The sequence below is a fragment of the Tursiops truncatus genome, chromosome 1, assembly GCF_011762595.2.
Source record: "Tursiops truncatus isolate mTurTru1 chromosome 1, mTurTru1.mat.Y, whole genome shotgun sequence".
Lineage (NCBI taxonomy): Eukaryota > Metazoa > Chordata > Mammalia > Artiodactyla > Delphinidae > Tursiops > Tursiops truncatus.
The window spans coordinates 54,649,368-54,670,400 of record NC_047034.1 but is presented as its reverse complement, the minus strand read 5'-3'; the positions used below and the strand labels follow the sequence as shown (position 1 = coordinate 54,670,400).

The 21,033-nt window shown below is 39.6% G+C and overlaps 1 protein-coding gene across 1 annotated transcript; it reads left to right on the top strand.

Annotated features, from left to right (window-relative positions):
* The first annotated feature begins 3,267 nt into the window (after nt 1-3,267).
* On the top strand, nt 3,268-13,744 carry CACYBP (calcyclin binding protein). The gene is made up of 6 exons (XM_004324841.4): nt 3,268-3,430; nt 7,317-7,536; nt 9,384-9,480; nt 9,707-9,806; nt 11,374-11,471; nt 13,176-13,744. The coding sequence occupies exons 1-6, from the start codon at nt 3,410-3,412 to the stop codon at nt 13,330-13,332; spliced, it is 693 nt and encodes a 230-aa protein (XP_004324889.1). The 5' UTR covers nt 3,268-3,409; the 3' UTR covers nt 13,333-13,744.
* Nucleotides 13,745-21,033: the final 7,289 nt, after the last annotated feature.

Genomic DNA, 21,033 nt, shown 5'->3' with positions numbered 1-21,033 from the left:
CTATGTCCCCTACATTGGCAGGCGGATTCTTAACCACTGTACCACCAGGGAAGTCCCATTTGTAGATTTTTTGATGATGGCCATTCTGACCCGTGTGAGGTGATACCTCATTGTAGTATTGATTTGCATTTCTCTAATAATTAGTGATGTTGAGCATCTGTGTTTTTTGGCAGTCTGTATGTCTTCTTTGGAGAAATGTCTATTTAGGTCTTCCACCCAGTTTTTGATTGGGTTGTTTGTTTTTTGATATTGAGCTGCATGAGCTGTTTGTATATTTTGGAGATTAATCTATGTCAGTTGCTTTGTTTGCAAATGTTTTCTCCCATTCTGAGGATTGTCTTTTTGTCTTGTTTATGGTTTCCTTTGCTGTGCAAAAGCTTTTAAGTTTAATTGGGTCCCATTTGTTTATTTTTGTTTTTATTTCCATTACTCTCTCAGGTGGATGGAAAAAGATCTTGCTGCGATTTATGTCAAAGAGTGTTCTGCCTACGTTTTCCTCTAAGAGTTTTATAGTGTCTGGCCTTACATTTAGGTCTCTAATCCATTTGGAGTTTTTGTGTATGGTGTTAGGGAGTGTTCTAATTTCATTCTTTTACATGTAGCTTTCCAGTTTTCCCAGCACCACTTATTGAAGAGGCTGTCTTTTCTCCATTGTATATTCTTGCCTCCTTTGTCACAGATTAGGTGAGAGAAGTGATTTTATTCTCATTATATATTTGAAGATAAAACCAGCAAGACTTGCCAGAGAATGGGATGTAGGACCTGAAATTGAAGGCTCAAGTATGACTTGAGAGCTCAAGTATGCTTGGCCTGAGCAATTAAGAAAATGAGGTGACCATTCACAGAGCTGGAGAATAACTGGAAGAACTGATTTGGTGTGTGAGGATGAGAAATCAGGAGGTTCTTTTGGTTGTTTTGTTTTTCAGACAAGCTGAATTTGATGTCTTATCAGACATCGAAGCAAAGGCAGAGTCTGGAGCTCAGAGATATGGTGGAACTGAAGGTATAGATTTGGGAGTCACTGGTAACAGGTGGTACTTAAAACCTGTGGCTTTAGGATATCTGGCGGATAAGTTGCCCAAGGTGCATAATCAAGCAAATTTAAAAATCACTGCATTAGGTCAAGTTCTCACACAGTGGACTAGGATATTTGTTCCTATTTAATTAAGTACCTAAATAATTCCAGGCTTCCAGTTAGGCACTCTTTTTTTAAGGGGAGTATTTTATTATTATTATTTTGGCTGTGCTGTGCTGCTTGTGGGATCTTAGTTCCCTGACCAGCGATTGAACCCTGGCCTTGGCAGTGAAAGCGCAGGGAGTCCTAACTACTGGACCACCAGGGAACTCCCTAGACACTTTTTTAAAAACTTGAGGTATAACTAAACAAAATGCACAGATCTTAGGAGTTCATTCTATGAATTCTTTTTTTTTTAATTTACAGACAGCATACATTTAAAAAAATATTTTCTTGGCCTCTTTTTTTAATCTTTTTTATTTTTCTGGTCTTAGTTGTGGCATGTGGGATATTTCATTGCAGCGCAGGCTCTTCGTTGTGGTGTGAGGGTTTCTCTATAGCTGTGGCATGCGGATGGACTTTCTCTCTCTAGTTGTGGTGTGGCCTCTGTAGTTTGCAGCACCGGGCTCTAGCTGAGGCCCGCGGGCTCAGTTGCCCCACAGCATGTGGGATCTTAGTTCCCCAACCAGGGATCAAACCTGCATCCCCTGCATTGGAAGGCAGATTCTTTATCACTGGACCACCAGAAAGTACCCGTTCTGTGAATTCTGACAACTGCATGTATCAGTGTAACACTTCTATCATCTCTGGAAAACTCCCTCCTGGGCCTACTTTTAGTTAACTTTTAGTTAACTATAACATACAAAAGAAACTACACAAATTACAGCTCAATGAAATTTCTACAAAGTGAACACATCTGTAACCAGCATCCAAAGAAAGAAACAGAACGTTACTTGAACCTCAAAAGTCCCCTTGTGGCTCCTTTCTGTCATTGTCCTCCCCACTTAAGGAAAGACTAACCCGATTTTGAATGTCTCGCAGTTTTAGAGAAGAACTTCTCTGTCTGGCTTCTTTCCCCTTAACGTCACGTTTGAGATTCATGCACGTTGTACGTAGCTGTAATTTGTTTTTGTGCGGTACTTCAGATTCTTTACTACCATAATGGTCAGCCTGCCTTTTTCTAGTCCTTTTTTCCTCCTCTGACGTGCTGATTCTAATCGCTACCTCCGGCGATATATTAAGCTGAGTGGGGGCTATTTGACTTCTCCGGCGTTACTGTTTATGCTCTCAACGGGGCTGCAAACATTTTCAGTCGGCCAGAGGCTAAAACAGTCTGAAAACGGGGGGTTCTCAAGGGCCTTACATAGCGGGATTGCGGGAGCCAGAACAGGAGAAGGCAGCCCCAGGAAAGCTCAGCCCATTTTCTTTGGCGAATAGACTCACTTAAACCGAATCCAAACCTGGGTGACAACTAGAGACTCGCAGAATGGTCGGTGAAGGTACTAGGGAAGGCCTTCAACAGTCTAGCAGGGGAAACCGGGACCCGAAATGCGGTGACACACGGAGGTACCCGCTGCATTAGCACGCTTACTTCCCCGCGGGGCTACTGGGTCCCGTCACATAGCCAACGCAACCCCACCTCCTCCCGCAATCCATGATGACGTCACCACGTCGTACAGCCTAAATCATGACGTCTCCAGAGCGCCAGCAGTCACTGAAAATAAAACTGTTCCCTTCAGGACCCAGCACACTTAACGTTCTCATTCTGTCCCGTCTTAGCATAAACAGGCTTCCTTTATCTCCCCCTTTTTGTCCTTTTCTCGCACTTCACAGATTAACCTTACACAAGATGGCCGCCTCGATGGCACTGGGTCCTAGAGAGCACGGAAACAGCCGACTCTCTAGTCAACTTCCGGCTTGGACCCCCGAAGATCAGTGCGTAATTTCCGGGGTTGGGTTATGGTACGGGAAAGCAGCGGTTCTGAGCTGCGACTGCGCAGCCGGGACCTACGGGGTCAAAGTATATTACGTACAGTTGCCCCGGCGTGGAGGTAGAGGCGTTTCTCTTCTCGAACTTCCGGTTTAATCGCGAGAGTTGAGCTTTGCTAAGAGGCGAGGTGGGCGGGGCGGGGCCAGGCGAGGCGGGGCGGGGCCGAGCCCTGCAGGCGGTGCTTGGGCTCGGGGGGCGGCCTCGAAGGACTCGCGAAGGTTCTAGAGGCGCCGCGTGCGGGAGGCGGGCCGAGATCTCTCGCAGGTTCGGGTGTGCCCTCAGGCCGCGGCCACTGTGAAAGGTGCCGGTGCTGTCTGCGCTCGGGGTGAGCGCGGTCAGTGCGGCGTTTGCTGTTCTCGCCCCTGCACCGCTGCAGCTGGGGCCTTCCCTCACGCAGCCCGAGCATGGCTTCAACTGTGGAGGAGGTAAGGGGTCCGGCCTTCATCTTCCTCGCTCGCCCTTCCTGGAGCTTTCCGCTCCGTCTCCCGCCCCACCGCCGTTTCCCGTGCGGAGCTGCCTGCCTAGCGGCCGCACGCGACACCTGCCTGTCGGACCGCCTTCCTGCGTACTCGGGTTCCCGCGCTTCCCCTTGGCCTGCCACCCGCCCAGCTGCAGGCGCCCCGTTGCCGACCCGGCCACTGCGGGCCTCGGGGCCTTCGCTTTCCCCGGAAAGTTGACGACCGATGCCCCCGGCTCAGCCTTGGTCGGCGGTGTAGGTGAGCGGGGGTATGTGTCGTGGTTCCCGGCGGCAGGTAGGTCCGATGGTGGACCTGAGGGCTGGTCACCTTCACGTTATCCTCAGGCCCTTTCCGCCCGCGTTACACTGGCCTGAGGACGTGAAGCGTTGTTAAATTAAAGCTGATTACAAAAACTGAGTGTCGTTCCATGGTAGAGGGCAGTTGGAAGGTGAGAAGTCTTCGGTCCCAGCACTTAAATTCTCTTAGTCATCTTTTCTCTACACAGACTTTGGGCAAGTTATGGTGGTTCTCTGGGTCACAGTATCCTTTTCATAGGGTTGTAAAGACCAAGTAATAGTTCTAAATGTTCAAAATAGTGCTTGACAAAACGATCTGCTATAGGCGTTTTTAAAAATAAATTGTAAAGTTAGTTGTAACTAGTGGTGGGAAATAGCTTTTTCTCTTTTAAGCTCTTTAAACAGAGGCAGCTTAACTTTTTTGGAGACTTAGTTTGCACAGGTACAGCATGGGAATAATAAACTTGGATTGCTCTTTTTTTGACTTAAGATGACAGTACTGTTATTCACAGTAAAGTGTTGGGTATCCATTGACTAGACTTGTTCTCTGGAAATCTTTTTGCTTAATATGAACAAGAGTGGGAAATCTCACATTTGACTTTTTAAGTCTGAGAATTTGCTTTAAATGAAGAAAAACTATGTGTGTTATTCTGGATAACTTGACACAAGTTTGTTAGGTGTTAAAGATTGGCCTTGTGGTACCATGTGCCCTGAGGAAAGAATCTCTGAAGTGACTTTACAGTCTTACATTTGGCGTGTTCAGTATTAATCCTCTTTAAAGTAAGGGGCTTTCTAATTGCGGTGTATACATTTAGGGACACTTTTTTTTGTTTGAGATGAAACTCAGTTTTTAACCATTTTAAAGTGTATGGTGCAATGCTTTTTAGTATATTCACAGTGTTTTTGCAATCATCACCACTATATAATTTGAGAGTATTTTCATCAACCCCAAAAGAAACCCATTAAGTGGCCATTAAGCAGTCACTTCCCATTACTCCTTCCCATTCAGCAGCCACCAGTCTACTTTCTGTCTCTATGGATTTGCCTATTCTGAGCATTTCATACAAATGGAGATTTACAGTGTGTGGCCTTTTACTTTTTGGCTTCTTTTACTTAGCATAATGTTTTCAAGTTTATCCATGGTGAAACATGTATTTCTTTTTATGGCAGAATAATCTTTTTTATGGATATACCACATTTTGTTTATTCATAAATTGATAGACATTTGGATGATTTCCACTTTTTGGCTATTATGAACAGTGTTGCTATGAATACTTGTGTACAGCTTTTTATGTGGATATACGTTTTCAAATCTCTGTGTATCTATCTAGGAGTGGAATTGCAGGGTCATATGGTAACTAACTTCGAGAAACTGCTAAACTCCTTTCCAAAGTGCATCTTTACATTCCCACAAGCAGTGTATGAAGCTTCCGATTTCTGCACATCCTCGTCAACACTTGTTATTTGCTGGAGTTTGTTGTTGTTGTTCGTCATCCTAGTGGATGTGAAGTGGTGTATCATTGTGGATTTAATGTGCATTTCCTTAATGCCTGATGACGTTGAGCATCTTTTCATGCGCTTGAGGGCCATTTGTCTGTCTTTGGAGAAATGTCTGTACAAGGTCTTTGCCTATTTTGAGGCACTTTGGTTTTATTGCTTCCTAGTGAAGAATTTGGAAATAGATTAGAAGAGAAAGCTTTAATGTGTTTATGGATAGGGATAAAAGGGAGGTGTGATTTTGCATAAGGAAAACAAGTGAATGCCTAGATAAATTAGGTAAGAAATGCTGTATCTAAGGCATCTTAAATATGTGTACAGGAAAAGCACCAAAGGGATCAATTTTACTGGTTTCAGATCTGCAAATAACAGAGAAGAACTGAGGAATTACCTTAAACAGGCCTGCTGTAAATTGCTTCAGACTTAACAGTGGATATCTTATTTTTGTAGTACTGTAGAGCCAAACTGGCTGTAAAGAGGGCCTGGGGATCTCTTGCTTAATTCTCAGAGTTCTCTTCTGAGTCTCCTAGAAAAAGGATTCCTATTCCAGTCAAGAAGTAAAACCTTTTGTTTAGAATCTATACGTTTACTTTTTTTTTTTTTAACTAAATCCTTACTCTGGAAACAAAATATACTCATTTAACATTTTAATTTTTTTTTCATCTTGTTATTAGAATGAATGTGAATTTTGAAAGCTATTATAACAAAAAAGATTGCTTTGCACTAAAAGCATCTTGGTTCTATGCTTTAAAGATGAGTTTGCAATTTTTTTTCTTAGTAATATGAGTTTTGGGAGGTGGGGATAGAATTTGGGCAGGAGACTGGGCACAGTTGGACTTTTTATACCAAGTTAGCAGTTACAGATAGGTGAAACAAGGGCATCTGAGTTAAATGAGATAAAAGACTTGGGATAAAAGAAAAGCATTTGTTTTTCTGGTTTGCATTTTCTAAGACTCAAGAAATCTAAAGACTTTCGAGCTGTACTTTGGATATTATACTAAGTTACCAAGCATTTAAGGATTTTTATATTGAGCCTTACATGATCTCAGGCTATAATGTCAAAGCCTTCCTGTCAGATTGCTAGCTAGTATCAAGCCAGAATATAAAGTCATTTTAAGAGAAATGAATCCCTTGTTTATAAAGATCTCATGCATTTGCAGTAAGTCAGAGGGTAACTGGAAAAAAGTTTTTAAGCCCATTAATTTTCTAACAGTGTCTTTAACTCTTAAATTAACACAATGTTGACTCTGTCTCTAGAAAGTAATAGAAATAGACTTGGGTAGGCAGTGTATTGGCGTGAGAAGAAAAAAACAGGTGGCTTTTTCAGTGATCCAGGAGTGCATTGCACGTTGGATTGTTTATCCAGATTTTCATTCTCTACTGTGCAACCAAGTCCCAGACTTTTGACAGTAAAATTAACCAGGAGCTTTAGAATTAAGAAGTTGTCTAACTTCTTAGAAGAAGAAATATGTCTTTATTTTTTTATCTTTTGTCTTAAAAATTTAAACTTTCTTATGTGTATTACTAGGGGTAGGAAGATCAGTGAGGACGCATCACTGACGGAAAGTAGAGTATTACCTCAGTCAAGTTGCTGTAGCATTTCACCACACTTACCATGTACTCACGCATCTCTTTTATTTCAATATTTAAAAAATTCCTAATATCTCTTGACTAGGACTGGATGTTACAAGGAAATTCACGATTCCCTTTTGTTGGATTTCTTCATGTTATAATCAGAAAATGTTTATAAATCACACTCGTATCTTGTAAATAAAATGTTTTAAAACAAAGGTAGATAACAGTCTACCAAACTGGAAAAATTTGGCTTGATTACCTATTGTTACTTCAAGATTAAGTTTTCCTTTTTAAAAGAAAGGAATCTTGAGTTATTTACAATTCAGTAGGCTGGAGGAAAGAATCCTTGTTGCTACCCAACCCTAGGAAATTTAAATGAACCTCCTATTCTTAGCTCTTATTCAGTAAATTGAAATGACCGATATGCACAATATCAAACTATTGTCTTATTTATCATAGCTAACTTATCTTTTATTTTAACACAGCTACAGAAAGATCTAGAAGAGGTGAAGGTGCTGCTGGAAAAAGCCACTAGAAAAAGAGTACGTGATGCCCTGACAGCTGAAAAATCCAGGATTGAGACAGAAATCAAGAATAAGATGCAGCAGAAATCACAGAGGAAAGCAGAACTTCTGGAAAACGAAAAGCCAGCTGCTGTGGTTGCTCCTATTACAACAGGATATACAGTGAAAATCAGTAATTATGGTATGACTCGCCCCTACATACAGCTCTATACAGTTATTTCTGCCTCTGAGCAATGTATTCCTTAGTAGTGACCCACTAACAAAATCAATTTTTTAATAGTCTTGAGTGTTTGTTTTTGGTGATTTTAAAGAGAAGACCCATTAGTTCTTATTTAATAAGATGCTTTTTAAGATATTAAAAAGAAAATGCTGCATTCTAAAAGCTAATTAATTAATAAGAGAGCAAGATGATTAGTACAATGGTGAGTAGCAGCAAGAAGGAACCTATTCTGAAATATATTCAGTATATATGGACACAGCTTTTTGTTTTGTTTTTCTTCCTGTTTTGCATTTCTGTTTGCCAAACAATCACCGATATTAACTGAGGAAGAGAATCCAGTTATATTCAAACAACATTTTTGAGCACCTAGTATGTGCCTTTATTGTACTTGGACTTGTGGATACACAACAGTGAGCAAGACCCAATCCCTGCTCATGGTGTGGTTGGGACATAGACGTACAGTTAATGCCATAACAATGTCATAATACCATTTTCCCTAAATTGATTATAGACTTTTTTTATTTTGGAAGCAATGCAACTTGAAGTCTGAGTAATGAGCTCTCACGAAGGCAGGGACAGTCTTATTTTCCTTTGTGCTCACAATATCTAGCACACAGTAAGTACTTAATATTTCATTAACTGAATAGAGATTTATGAAGTATTATGAGAATATAGCTGATAAAGTAATTCTGCTGGAGGGGAGGAACAGTCAGGGAGAATTAGAAGAGACATTTGAGTTTAAAAGGTGAGTTCGTCAAGTATGAAGAAAAGAAGGGAATTGCATGAGCAAAGCACATGAGTAGAGACGTGAAACGCATCATGCGTTTTGGGTATCGTCATAGCAAAAAGCAGTGTGTGTGTTGTGTTTAAGTGATGTACTGCAGTACTATAGGAGATACGCTGTGTACTTCGTTGACGATAGGAAACTGGTCTGAAGGTGGTAGGATTCTGGCATAGTAACTAGGAACCTAAATTTGTGTTTAGGGAGAAATAGTTATCATTGTGGAGGATGGGTTGAACGGATGGTAAGTAACTAAATGAAGTACAGAACCCTCTAGAACATCTTTTTTTTTATTATTAACACTAGATTTCTATAGGACTAAGTAAGAAAAAGTCATATAGTACAATAACTAGATAAATATATATTTTATTATATGATGTGCTTTTTATGTGACATTTGTGTATTTTCTGTTAGCAGAATTCATATAGGTTAGAGACTAGCTTGATAATAAAAAAATGAAATAAGTTCTAGATATTGGTAGGTTAATTAAATTGGCAGATTTGGATGAATTTGACTCTAAATTTATATTCTGCTTTATCAGGGAAAGGAATTGAGGAAGCTAGGTTTGCATTTGTTGAACTGCTTAGAGAAGTAGAAATGATTATGGAATTAGCTAATACTGATTAGACAAGCTGATGTTTAGCCATCCAGCTTGGTGGAGATTATCAATATTTAGGAATAGGACAAAATTATATCCATAAAAAGGGGAAATGAGCTACAATTAAGGAAGTATTTAACGATCATATTGCTTACTCTAAGGAATAAAAAGAACATGGGCTTTGTGTTCAGTAAACCTGGATTTGAATCCAGGCTGTTTCACTAGCTAGATGCCTAACTTTGGGTAGATTACTTAACTGCTTTGAAGCTCAATTTTTCCATCTAAAAAGTTTCTTATATCTTTCTTTCTTTCATGTTTCTATTACTAGATTTTTATCTTAGTGAGTTTTATTATGAGCTGTGTGCATTTGCTATTCCAGAGATAGTATCAGACTTTATTCATGGTCCATTTTTTGTTGTTGTTAACCAGGATGGGATCAGTCAGATAAGTTTGTGAAAATCTACATTTCCTTAACTGGAGTTCATCAAGTCCCCGCTGAGAATGTGCAGGTGCATTTCACAGAGAGGTGAGTTCTCATAATGGGGAAGACAGTGCCTTATTATGGGTTCTTTTCAGCTTCTAAAATTCTGCTTAAATTTAAAATTATCCTTTACATCTGCTTTAAAGGTTGAGTCTTATCATCTGGGATGGCCAGGTGCACATCCTAAAGTAAAACTGGCTTTATTTCCACAACGACTGAAGAGCACCTTTCACAGAACCAGAAAGATAAAGTGTTCACTATTGTGTTGTAGGTCATTTGATCTTTTGGTAAAGAATCTAAATGGGAAGAGTTACTCCATGATTGTGAACAATCTCTTGAAACCCATCTCTGTGGAAGGCAGTTCAAAAAAGGTAGGTTTACTTTTTTGTTGTAATATTGTCATAATTGTCATAATATTTTTTTCATAATATTGTGAAACCTCATGAAATTACCTGGCCAGTTTAGAATTAAGATGAACTAGAATTAATTTATCCTGTTGCCTGTTTTGTAAATAAAGTTTTATTTGAACATATCAGTGCTCATTTGTGTATGTGTTGTCTGGCTACTTTTGTGTTTCAGTGGCAGAGTTAAGTAGCTACAACAGACCGTGTGGCCCACAAAGCCTAAAATACTAATTATCTAGCTCTTTACAGAAAAAGTTTGCCAGCTCCTGCTCTAGAAAAATAGATTATAAGAATATTGCATTAGAATCAGGAGGGTGTTGAATAAACTGAAAGTGGTTAAGAATGAGACTTGAGGTTTTTTTTTTTTAACTTTTATTTATTTATTTATTCATGGCTGTGTTGGCTCTTCGTTTCTGTGCGAGGGCTTTCTCTAGTTGCGGCAAGCGGGGGCCACTCCTCATCGCAGTGTGCCGGCCTCTCGCTATCGCGGCCTCTCTTGTTGCGGAGCACAGGCTCCAGACGCGCAGGCTCAGTAATTGTGGCTCACGGGGCTAGTTGCTCCGCGGGATGTGGGATCTTCCTAGACCAGGGCTCGAACCCGTGTCCCCTGCATCGGCAGGCAGATTCTCAACTACTGCACCACCAGGGAAGCCCAGACTTGAGTTTTAATGCCAGTTTTATCACATATTAATTGTGACCTTTGGCAGCTCACTTAATCACTTTATACCTCAGCTTTCTCATTTGTACAATGGGAATAATAATTTGTTTTACAAAATTGAAATAAACTGTCTTTGAAACAACATTATTCATTTTTCACTAATTCAGATAATCCTTCTGTTCCTACCTAATTTAAATAAATGAAGTTTAATGCCCCTGGTACACAGATGTGCCATTCTGCTGTCTGTGTTTACATAGAGTTATGTAGCAGCTTAAAGGTAATATTAGAATATAATTTAATGATTAACTTGTGACTCCCTGCTCCCTTCTTTGTCCGCTAATCACATGTTGAAGTATTACTCAAGAGTCCTAGAGTTATGTGGATCATTGTTGAAAGGGCTGTATATTCTTGCTGTTTCTGCTCACCTTGCAAACTCCCTAACCGATACTGCCTTACATGATTTTCTGCCTGTCTGACCTCTCTTACTGTTTTATTCTCTCCTTCAATCATCAAAATCCAGCCATTCCTCCTCCTTGTTTTCAAAGACACCAGAATCATCTCTTCCTGTGTCAACTGTCTGGAAGGCCCTCTTTCCTGGAGCTTGGGCCACAGCTCACATTTCACCCCAGAGAGGCTTTCCTAGTGAAGTTCCTTCCCCAATACTCATTAACATCCTCTTTGTCTTGATAGCATCTAGTATTTGAAGGAATTAGTTTGTGTATGATTTTCCAGCCTATTCATAAAAGTATTACTAGCACCTAAAACTGTTACTGTACGTAACAGTAACTCGAGTAATTGAGTAAATAATTATTTTCTAAATATTCATGCCTATCTCCATGTGTTCTAAGTTGTACCTGTTTTCCACTTTTCTTCCAGATCAAGACAGATACAGTTCTTATCTTATGTAGGAAGAAAGCAGAAAACACACGGTGGGACTACCTGACTCAGGTTGAAAAAGAATGCAAAGAGAAAGAGTGAGTCTGCTTTCATTTATTTAAGAATTATAATGTATTCTGTGCTAGGGTTGTAGATGTTCATCAATAATGGAGGTGTATAGTCTGCAATTTGACCATTTACCTTCTAATGTCCTCTGATTAACCCAGTTAGTTATATCTGCTTTCACTTGTCAGAGGGCACCCGAAGAGGGCATGTATCTAGCAAGTTGCTTTTTAAGGAGATCTTTGTACTTGTGGTTGGTTCTTTTGTGCTGGTTCTTAACCCTGGGCCAGTGGTGCTGCTATATAGGTGCTGTGCTCATTCTGAGAGATTCCATTTCAGTAGTTCCATAGTAGCCCAGATACCCATATATGGTTTTTTAATTCCACAGAAGTTTCTGATATATAGTTAGAATTTCACTATCACTGGTATAGAGTGAAAAAGAGAATATTTTTATCCTCCTTAATAATGGCTATTCTGAAAAATGTTTATTCAAAGATACTTCCATCCTAGGTAAAACATTCCTCTGCTTTCCTGCAGTAGTAATGTACTACGTTGAGTCAATTAGCCATCCACATTTCTCTCACTCCTCCCTCCCATAGCCAGTGTGCATTTGGGATGTGGTTGGCTAAGGTGTTAGGCATTACCTGTGGAATTGCTTTTAAATCTAGAATGGATTACCTGAGTATAGGAACCTGTTTTACTGTTACTGTATCCCCAGGGTCCAGTACAGAATCTGGCACTTAATAAATGAGCTAAGTGAAAAATTAAGTATAAAGTTAATGAGCCCAGTTTGCACACTGATTGAACTAGAAGTGTTGACTACATTGAGGGCTGTGCTTTTATACCACCAGGTCCAAAACTCAGGTATCTCAGGTTTAAGAGAAGGCTTTTCTAATTAAAAAATATGAGCTTCAGTATGTGTCCATATATAACATATGTTTGTTTTTTGTCAATGAAATTGTTTTTTATATTATATGAGGAAACATGCTTTTAAGAAAATTAAAAGTTTAGAAAAGTAAAAGCTTATTTCTTTACTTTTCCTGCTAAAAATTAACCTAAAATCCCATAGTCCCAAGATAACCCCTTACCGTTGTTTTAAAAATTAATTAATTTTTGGCTGTGTTGGGTCTTTGTTGCTGCACCTGGGCTTTCTCTAGTGCGCCGAGTGGGGGCTGCTCTATGTTGCAGTGCGTGGGCTTCTCACTGCAGTGGCTTCTCTTGTTGTGGAGCATGGGCTCTAGGGTGCACGGGCTTCAGTAGTTGTGGCATGTGGGCTCAGTAGTTGTGGCTTGTGGGCTCTAGAGCACAGGCTCAGTAGTTGTGGCGCCCAGGCTTAGCTGCATGTGGGATCTTCCTGGACCAGGGCTCAAACCCATGTCCCCTGCATTGGCAGGTGGATTCTTAACCACTGAGCCACGAGGGGAGTCCCCCTTAACCCTTTTTGATGCCCATTCTTTGATGCACTAAGTGTGGTTATATATTGTTTAAGATGAATCTGTACATGTTTTGATTGTCAGAGTATGTTTGGATACTCTGTCTTCCTCTTACCCCCACTCTTGTACTTCCTACATACTAATTTGTCTCTTTTCATACTTAGTAATCATACCTATAAAATTTGTTAGTAAATGGGATTATTTATATATATTTCTACATTCTATATATTGTTATTACTATTATATGTTTCATGTACATTATATATATTCCTCCATTATTGATTGCGTGTGTTTTCTTTTTAACAGAAAGCCCTCCTACGACACTGAAACAGATCCTAGTGAGGGATTAATGAATGTTCTAAAGAAAATTTATGAAGATGGAGATGATGATATGAAGCGAACCATTAATAAAGCCTGGGTGGAATCAAGAGAGAAGCAAGCCAAAGGAGATACAGAATTCTGAGACTTTAGTCTTTTTGGGAACTGTGATGTGGAAATATCCATGTTTCCAATGAGGACATGTTGGTGAGCTGCACAGATAAATTTCACATATAACTACTTACACAGTCTAAGTAAAGGCAGTGAATTCTCCATTTCCTGTTGGAGGATTTATTTAAATAAAATATGCTTATTAAACAAACACTCCCTCCAAAGATGGTTTCCTTAGTAACCGGGTCATTTTATTCAAGAAAAGGGTAATGTATTCTAGTGTGAAATGTAAAGAAACAAGTCTTACCTAATGAAAATGCCACATTGTGTGTCTTGTTCAGCTAAGAGGTAGAAACAAAAGTTATTGCTTGCCTTCCAGTTCTGACATCAGCTCCCACCAATGTAAGAATAAAAATGTGAATTTTTGCATAAAATGCAAATTCATACCTGTGTTTCAAGGTTGTTACAGAGATTGATCTGTTCACAGCTTAAGTAATGTATATACCACGAATTAACATGCCCTAATAATCTAATCACAAATATTTTTCTCTAGATTTAAATATATTTATGAATAAATTAGAACTAAATCGAAACTTGAGAATACACATATTTATATAGTACCAGTAAGTGGGTTTGCCATGGATCAGATGGCTTGTAAAAACAATAACTGTAAAGTAAAATATGAAATCCCATCTATTGTGCTGAATAAAAACCTATCATGTAGCAGATGTCCAGATGTATGTCAGAAAAGTCAGGCTTTTAGGGGAATTGTTTATTTCAGAGGGTATTACTCCCCCTAAAATCAGAAGTAAGAGCAAGAAAGATGCCTGTGATTTCCATAACTATGTTGTATTGGAGCTATTTGCCACTGCAATTAGAAAAGAGAAAGCAAATTAAATGCGTAGAGAAGAAATCCAAAACTGCTACACTTAATAAGAGAATTTGGTAAAAGTACTAGGGTAAAGTTTGGTAGGGTTTAAAATTAACATAAAAAAACAGCCAATATGTAGGATAACTATTACTAAATATTGAACACATTGTAAAACCTCTGTAATTAAAGCTGTGATGTTGGCACACGAATAAACAGACCAATGGAACAGAATAAAAAATACCCAAGGTGTATGGAAGGTTTAGAATACAGTAAATAGCATTTCATAACTATGGGGAGGAGATGGGCTCTTATTGAGATAACTAAAAATAGCCATATGGGTACATTCCAAACAGATCAGAAAATCTAAATGTGAAAGTGAAGCCACATGAGTACTGAAAGACTCCATCGCAACCTCAGTGAGGGAAAACTATACTATGTGACTTACTTAAAATCTAGCTGTAACAAAGCTAAATATTGATAATTTTAACTATGTAATGTTTACATGGCAAAACCCCCCCACAATTACCAAAAACATGACACATTGAGAAAATTCCAAAATTATTAACAAACACTTCATTAGTAAAAGGAATGTAAGTGACTTTTTTTTGGTTTGTTTATAACCTTTTTGGCTGTGTTGGGTCTTCATTGCTGTGCATGGGCTTTCTGTAGTCGCGGCGAGTGGGGGCTACCCTTCGTTGCGGTGTGCAGGCTTCTCATTGTTTGGCTTCTCTTGTTGCAAAGGCTCTAGGCACACGGGCTTCAGTAGTTGTGGTGTGTGGGCTCAGTAGTTGTGGCTCACAGGCTCTAGAGTGCAGGCTCAGTAGTTGCGGTGCATGGGCTTAGTTGCTCTGCAGTGTGTGGGATCTTCCTGGACCAGGGCTCAAACCTGTGTCCTCTGCATTGGCAGGTGGATTCTTAACCACTGTGCCACCAGGAAATCCCTCAGTGACCATTTAACGTATAAAAAGAATTTAGCATATAAAAAAACATACTGTATTTTAACTTTTACTGGAAAAACTCTAAAACATATGTACTATTCAGGGTATGGGGAAATAACATATATGGTAATGGAATGAAAAGGTTGAGAAGCTTAAAACTTGTATAGAAGAGTAGTTGTTGGTAGTATTTACCAGAATTATATGTGCATTTATCCTCTAATTCACAATTCTACTTCTAGGCTCTTTCCCAAAAGTAACACTGGCAAAAATTTGGAGTGATATATACAAAAGATTGGAAACACCCAAATGTCAACTCATAGGGGACTAGCTGAGTAAACTAGTACTTGGGGACATCCACACAGGAAGTACTAATAGTCACCAAAAAATGAAGATTATTTCCACATATTGATACCCAGTGATCAGTCAGGATACAGTAAGTGGAAAAGCAACATGCAGAACACTGTTTATGCTACACTTAACTACCTTAGTGTCAATAAGAGTGGGAAGGGCTTCCCTGGTGGCGCAGTGGTTGAGAGTCTGCCTGCCGATGCAGGGGATGTGGGTTCGTGCCCCGGTTTGGGAAGATCCCACATGCCGCAGAGCGGCTGGGCCCATGCGCCATGGCCACTGAGCGTGCGCGTCTGAAGCCTGTGCTCCGCAACAGGAGAGGCCACAGCAGTGACAGGCCCGCGTACCACACACACACACAAAAAAGTGGGAAATATGAATGTACAATACATGTATTTGCATAAAATTCAAAAAGGAAGAGTAAACCCAAATAAAAATGGTTACCAATAGGGGGAGGAAAGAGATGGGATGGAAGCAGTACTGTGACTATCTCTTTCTATAGTTTTGACCATCTAAAATTTAAGCATTTAAAAGCTAAATAAAAACTTGGGGGAATGAGATCAAGATGGCGGAATAAAAGGATATGGAGCTCACTTCTTCATACAAATACATCAAAAATACACCTACATGTGGAATAATTCTCAGAATGCCTACTGGATTCTGGCAGATCTCATACAACCAAAGCAGCAAGAAATACACCACGTAACTGGGTAGGATGAGACCTGTGCCCTTGGGAGGGAGCTATGAAAGGTTTCCTCACCCTGGGATCCTCCTCCACCAGCTGAGAGGTCAGCTAGGAAAGATAGCCTGAGACTTGGAGGATAGTGCAACACCTAACTTGTGGCAAGCAGGACAGAAACCAGCAGAGACCAGTGCAGAGGGTCCTTGCTATCTTGCTGCATTTCCCAGCAGGAGAGAAGCACCTGCTTGGTGTGCACAGCAAGTCGCTGCTGAAACTTGGATTTCAGCTGACAGACTGGGGGAGAGGACTCTTTGGAGACAGCCTGAAGGGCCTGGAATGTGCTCAGGGCCACAAGTGGGAGTGTGCAGGATGGAGCCTGGGTCCGTCATGGGAGCCCAATTGTTAACACACACATGAGAGAGGGGCATGGCCCCGCCATAGCAGCCTCATTCTCGGCTTGCTCACAGTGGGCACAGGTCAGCCACTGAGTTCTAGGAGCACACAAAACACCAGTAGGTTGCCCACACGTGGAGGCAGAGCTGAGGGTAGTGCCAACAACAGTGTACTTTGTGAGCACACACAGTGAGTGACAAATGACATCAGAGAGTGCGGGTCCTGGTGGACAGCTCCTGGGGAGGAATACACAGTGGCTCCTTTCCCAGATGGAGCACTCCAGCCCAACCTACCTCACACCACAGCTTATAATCAGATCTTGGGGCTTCTACTCTTAACACCTGGGGAGCAGACCCTGCTCCCAAAGGGCTATGACAACCACATAGGAAAGAGGAAGCCCCACTCAACATCCAGTGCAGCCTCTGGTCACCACAACACCAGACACACCCTCTGTTGGGAAAACGGCCAGCACACACAGGAAAGATGTGGTAGGCACCCATAACAAAAAGAGCCCTACGACCAAAAATACTGGACTCACACAAGCTACACGGGGGTGCTTGCACATAAAAACAGCCCTTCAAGACCACAGTAGATAACTGTTTTCCCTAAATTCATAATAGATTCAGAGAAATATAAGTAAGAAAAAGCAGGGGAGCTATTCCCAATTAAAAGAACAGTGAAACAGACCTCTCCGGTCTACCAGACCCTGAGTCCAAAAAGGAGGTAATAAAAATGCTGAAGGGATTAAGAAAGAAATACTGATAGAAATGCAGACCACTGTAACACACTATAAAGAGGAACCAACTAAAATTAGACAATTCAATTGCCAAGATGAAAACCTATCTAAAGGCAATAAATAGCAAAATAAATAATGCAGAAGAACAAATAAGTGATGTGGAAAACAGAATAATGCAAACCACCCAATCAGAACAGCAAATGAAAAAGAATGAAAGCAACATACGAGAGTTATGGGATAATATAAAGCATGCCAATCTACGCATAACAGATCTCAGAATGAGAAGAAAGAAAAGGGGATCGAAAATGTATCTGAAGAAATTATAGCTGAAAACTTCCCAAACCCAAAGAAAGAAACATACTCAGGTAAAGGAATCACAGAGGGTCCCAAACAAGATGAATCTAAACAGACCTACACAAAGACATATCAAAATTAAAATGGCAAAAGCTAAACACAGAGGATTCTAAAGGAAGCAAGAGGAAACAAGGAGTCAGTTACAAGGGAACCTCTATAATGCTATCAGCTGATTTCTCTACAGAAACTTTGCAGGCCAGAGGGGAGTGGCAAGATATATTCCAAGTCGTGAAAGGGAAAAACCTACTATCTAGCATACTCTACCCAGTAAGATTATCATTTAGAATAGAAGGAAAGAGAAAGAATTTCTCAGACAAGCAAAAACTAAAAGAATACAGCAATCCTAAACCTATCCTAAAAGAAATATTGAAAGGTCTGCTTTAAATAAAAAAGCAAGAATCTATAAGAAAGGGAAAATCACAGTAGGAAAGACATATATAAAAGGACTGTACATCACTTAAATAACCAGTACATAAATTAAAAGAATATCCAAAAAAACTTTGTGGGCTTCCCTGGTGGCGCAGTGGTTGGGAGTCCGCCTGCCGATGCAGGGGACACGGGTTCGTGCCCCAGTCCGGGAAGATCCTACATGCCGCGGAGCGGCTGGGCCCGTGAGCCATGGCCGCTGAGCCTGCGCATCCGGAACCTGTGCTCCGCAACGGGAGAGGCCACAACAGTAAGAGGTTCGCGTACCGCAAAAACAAAAAACAAAAACAACTTTGTGAAAGTGATTGTAACTACAATGAACACCAAAAGGATAAATAGGAAGATATAAAATAGGACATCAAAATCAAAAAATGAGGGGGAGGGGAGTAAGAAAATGTAGATTTTTAAAAGAACGTGTTTGAGATTATATGACTACCAGCCTAAAGCACGTAGATATAGTAATGGGTTAACATACTTGAAAACCAAGGTAACCACAAATCAAAAACATATAATAGATTCACAAAAACCAAAAAGAAAACTCAAGAATAGAAAAGAAACCAAGAAAACACAAAAGGGAAAACAAAAAGAACAAGAAAGGAACACGGAAGTACAAAATCAACTGGAAAACAAGGTTTACAATGGCAATAAATACATACTTATCAATAATTACCTTAAATGTCAGTAGGTTAAGTGGAAATGACAAGAAAGCAGGGGGTAGCAATACTCAGACGAAATAGATTTTAAAACAGGCCATAAAAAAAGCTAAAGGAAACTATATAATGATAAAAGGATCAATACAAGAAGATATACTCAACATATATGCAAGGAATACAGAAGCATCTAAATATTTAAAATAAATACTAACAGACATAAAAGGAGAAATTGACAGGAATACAATAATAGTAGGAGATGTTAACACCCTAATGACATCAATGGACAGATCTTCCAGACAGAAAATAAAGCCACAGAGACCCTACACGACACAATACAACAGTTAGACTTAATTGATATTTTTAGGATATTACATCCAAAAATCCCCCAGAATAGACATTCTTTTCAAGTGCACATGGAACATGCTGTAGGATAGACCACATACTAGGACACAAAACAAGCCTCAACAAATTTAAGAGGAAAGAATTTCAAGCATCTTTTCTGACCACAGTGGTATAAAACTAGAAATCAACCACATAAAGAGAAATGGGGAAAAAAAAAAACCAATTACCAGGAGACTAAACAACATGCTACTGAATATCCAATGGGTCAATGATGAAATCAAAGAGGAAATTAAAAAATACCTTGAGACAAATGACAATGAAAACGCAACCATACAAAATCTATGGGGTGCAGCAGAAGCAGTCGTAAGAGGAAGGTTCATAGCAATACAAGCCTTTCCCAAAAAAAACAAGAAAAATCTCAAACAACTTAACTTACCACCTACAAGAATTAGAAAAAGAAGTACAAACAAAACCTAAAGTCAGCAGAAGAAAGGAAATAATAAAGATCAGAGACGAAATAAATAAAATAGGTTAAAAAGACAACAGAAAAATCAATCAAGCCAGGAGCTGGTTTTCTGAAAGGATGAACAAAATTGCCAGGCCTCTGGCCAGGCTCACCAAGAAGAAAAGAGACAGGACCCAAATAAACTAAGTAAGAAATGAAAGAGGAGAAATAACAACTGATAAAACAGAATTACCAATAAACCATAGGAGAATACTATGAACAATTATACGCCAACAAATTGGACAAACTAGAAAAAAATGAGCAAGTTTCTAGAAACATACAGCCCACCAAAACTGAATCAAGAAAAAATAATTTGAACAAAATGATCACTAGAAGTGAAATAGAATCTATAATAATAATTAAAAACAAACAAAAACAAAAAACCCCCCAAAACTCTCTGCAAACCAAAGTCCAGGACCAGATGGCTTCACTGGGGAATTCTACCAAATATACAGAGAAGAACTTATACCTATCCTTCTCAAACTCTTCCAAAAGACCAAACAGGAGGGAACACTCCCAAAGTCATTCTATGAAGCTGTGATCATGCTGGTACCAAAATCAGATAAAGATACCACAAAAAAAGAGAATCACAGGCGGATGTCACTGATGAATATAGATGCAAAAATCTTCAAGAAAATATTAGCAAACTGTATCCAACAACACATAAAAAAGATTATACACCATGACCAAGCTGAATTAATCCCAGTATGACAAGGACGGTTCAACATAGGCAAATCAATCAATCCCAGTGTGACAAGGATGGTTCAACATAGGCAAATCAATCAAAGTGATACACCACATTGACAAAAGAAAAAACAAAAACCACATGACCATTGCAACAGGCGTGGGAAAAGCATTTGATAAAATTCAAAATCCATTCATGATAAAAACTCTCACTCAAGTGGGTATAGAGGGAATATATTGCAACATGGTAAAAGCCATTTATGCCAAACCCACAGCCAACACAATACTCAACAGTAAATACTAAAAGTCTTCCTGCTAAATTTAAGAACAAGACAAGGATAACCACTCCACCACTTCTATTCAACATAGTATTGGAAGTCCTAGTACTCAGAGAAGAAAAAGAAATAAAAGGTAACCAAATGGGAAGGCAAGAGGTAGAACTGTAATTATATGCAGATGACATGATACTCTATATAGGAAACCCTAAACACACAAAAACTATTAGAACTAATAAATTCAACAAGGTAGCAGGATACAAGATTAACATACAGGAATCTGTTGCATTTCTTTACACTAACAATGAAATATCACAGAGTAAAAAACAATCCCCTTTAAAACTGTTACAAGGACAAGATGTCAGAGTAGAAGAACCTTGAGCTCACTTCCTCTCATGAGCACACCAAAATCAAAACTAACTGTTGAACAACCATCAATAAAAATGACTGGGACCTAACAAAAAAGATATTCTATATCCAAAGACATAAAGAAGAAACCCAATGAGATGGTAAAAGGGGCACACCTGC

Coding starts and splice junctions, on each gene's coding strand:
- CACYBP (XM_004324841.4), top strand. CDS start 3,410: ATGGCTTCAACTGTGGAGGAG. Junction 3,431..7,316: donor TGGCTTCAACTGTGGAGGAG/GTAAGGGGTCCG, acceptor ATTTTAACACAG/CTACAGAAAGATCTAGAAGA. Junction 7,537..9,383: donor AGTGAAAATCAGTAATTATG/GTATGACTCGCC, acceptor GTTGTTAACCAG/GATGGGATCAGTCAGATAAG.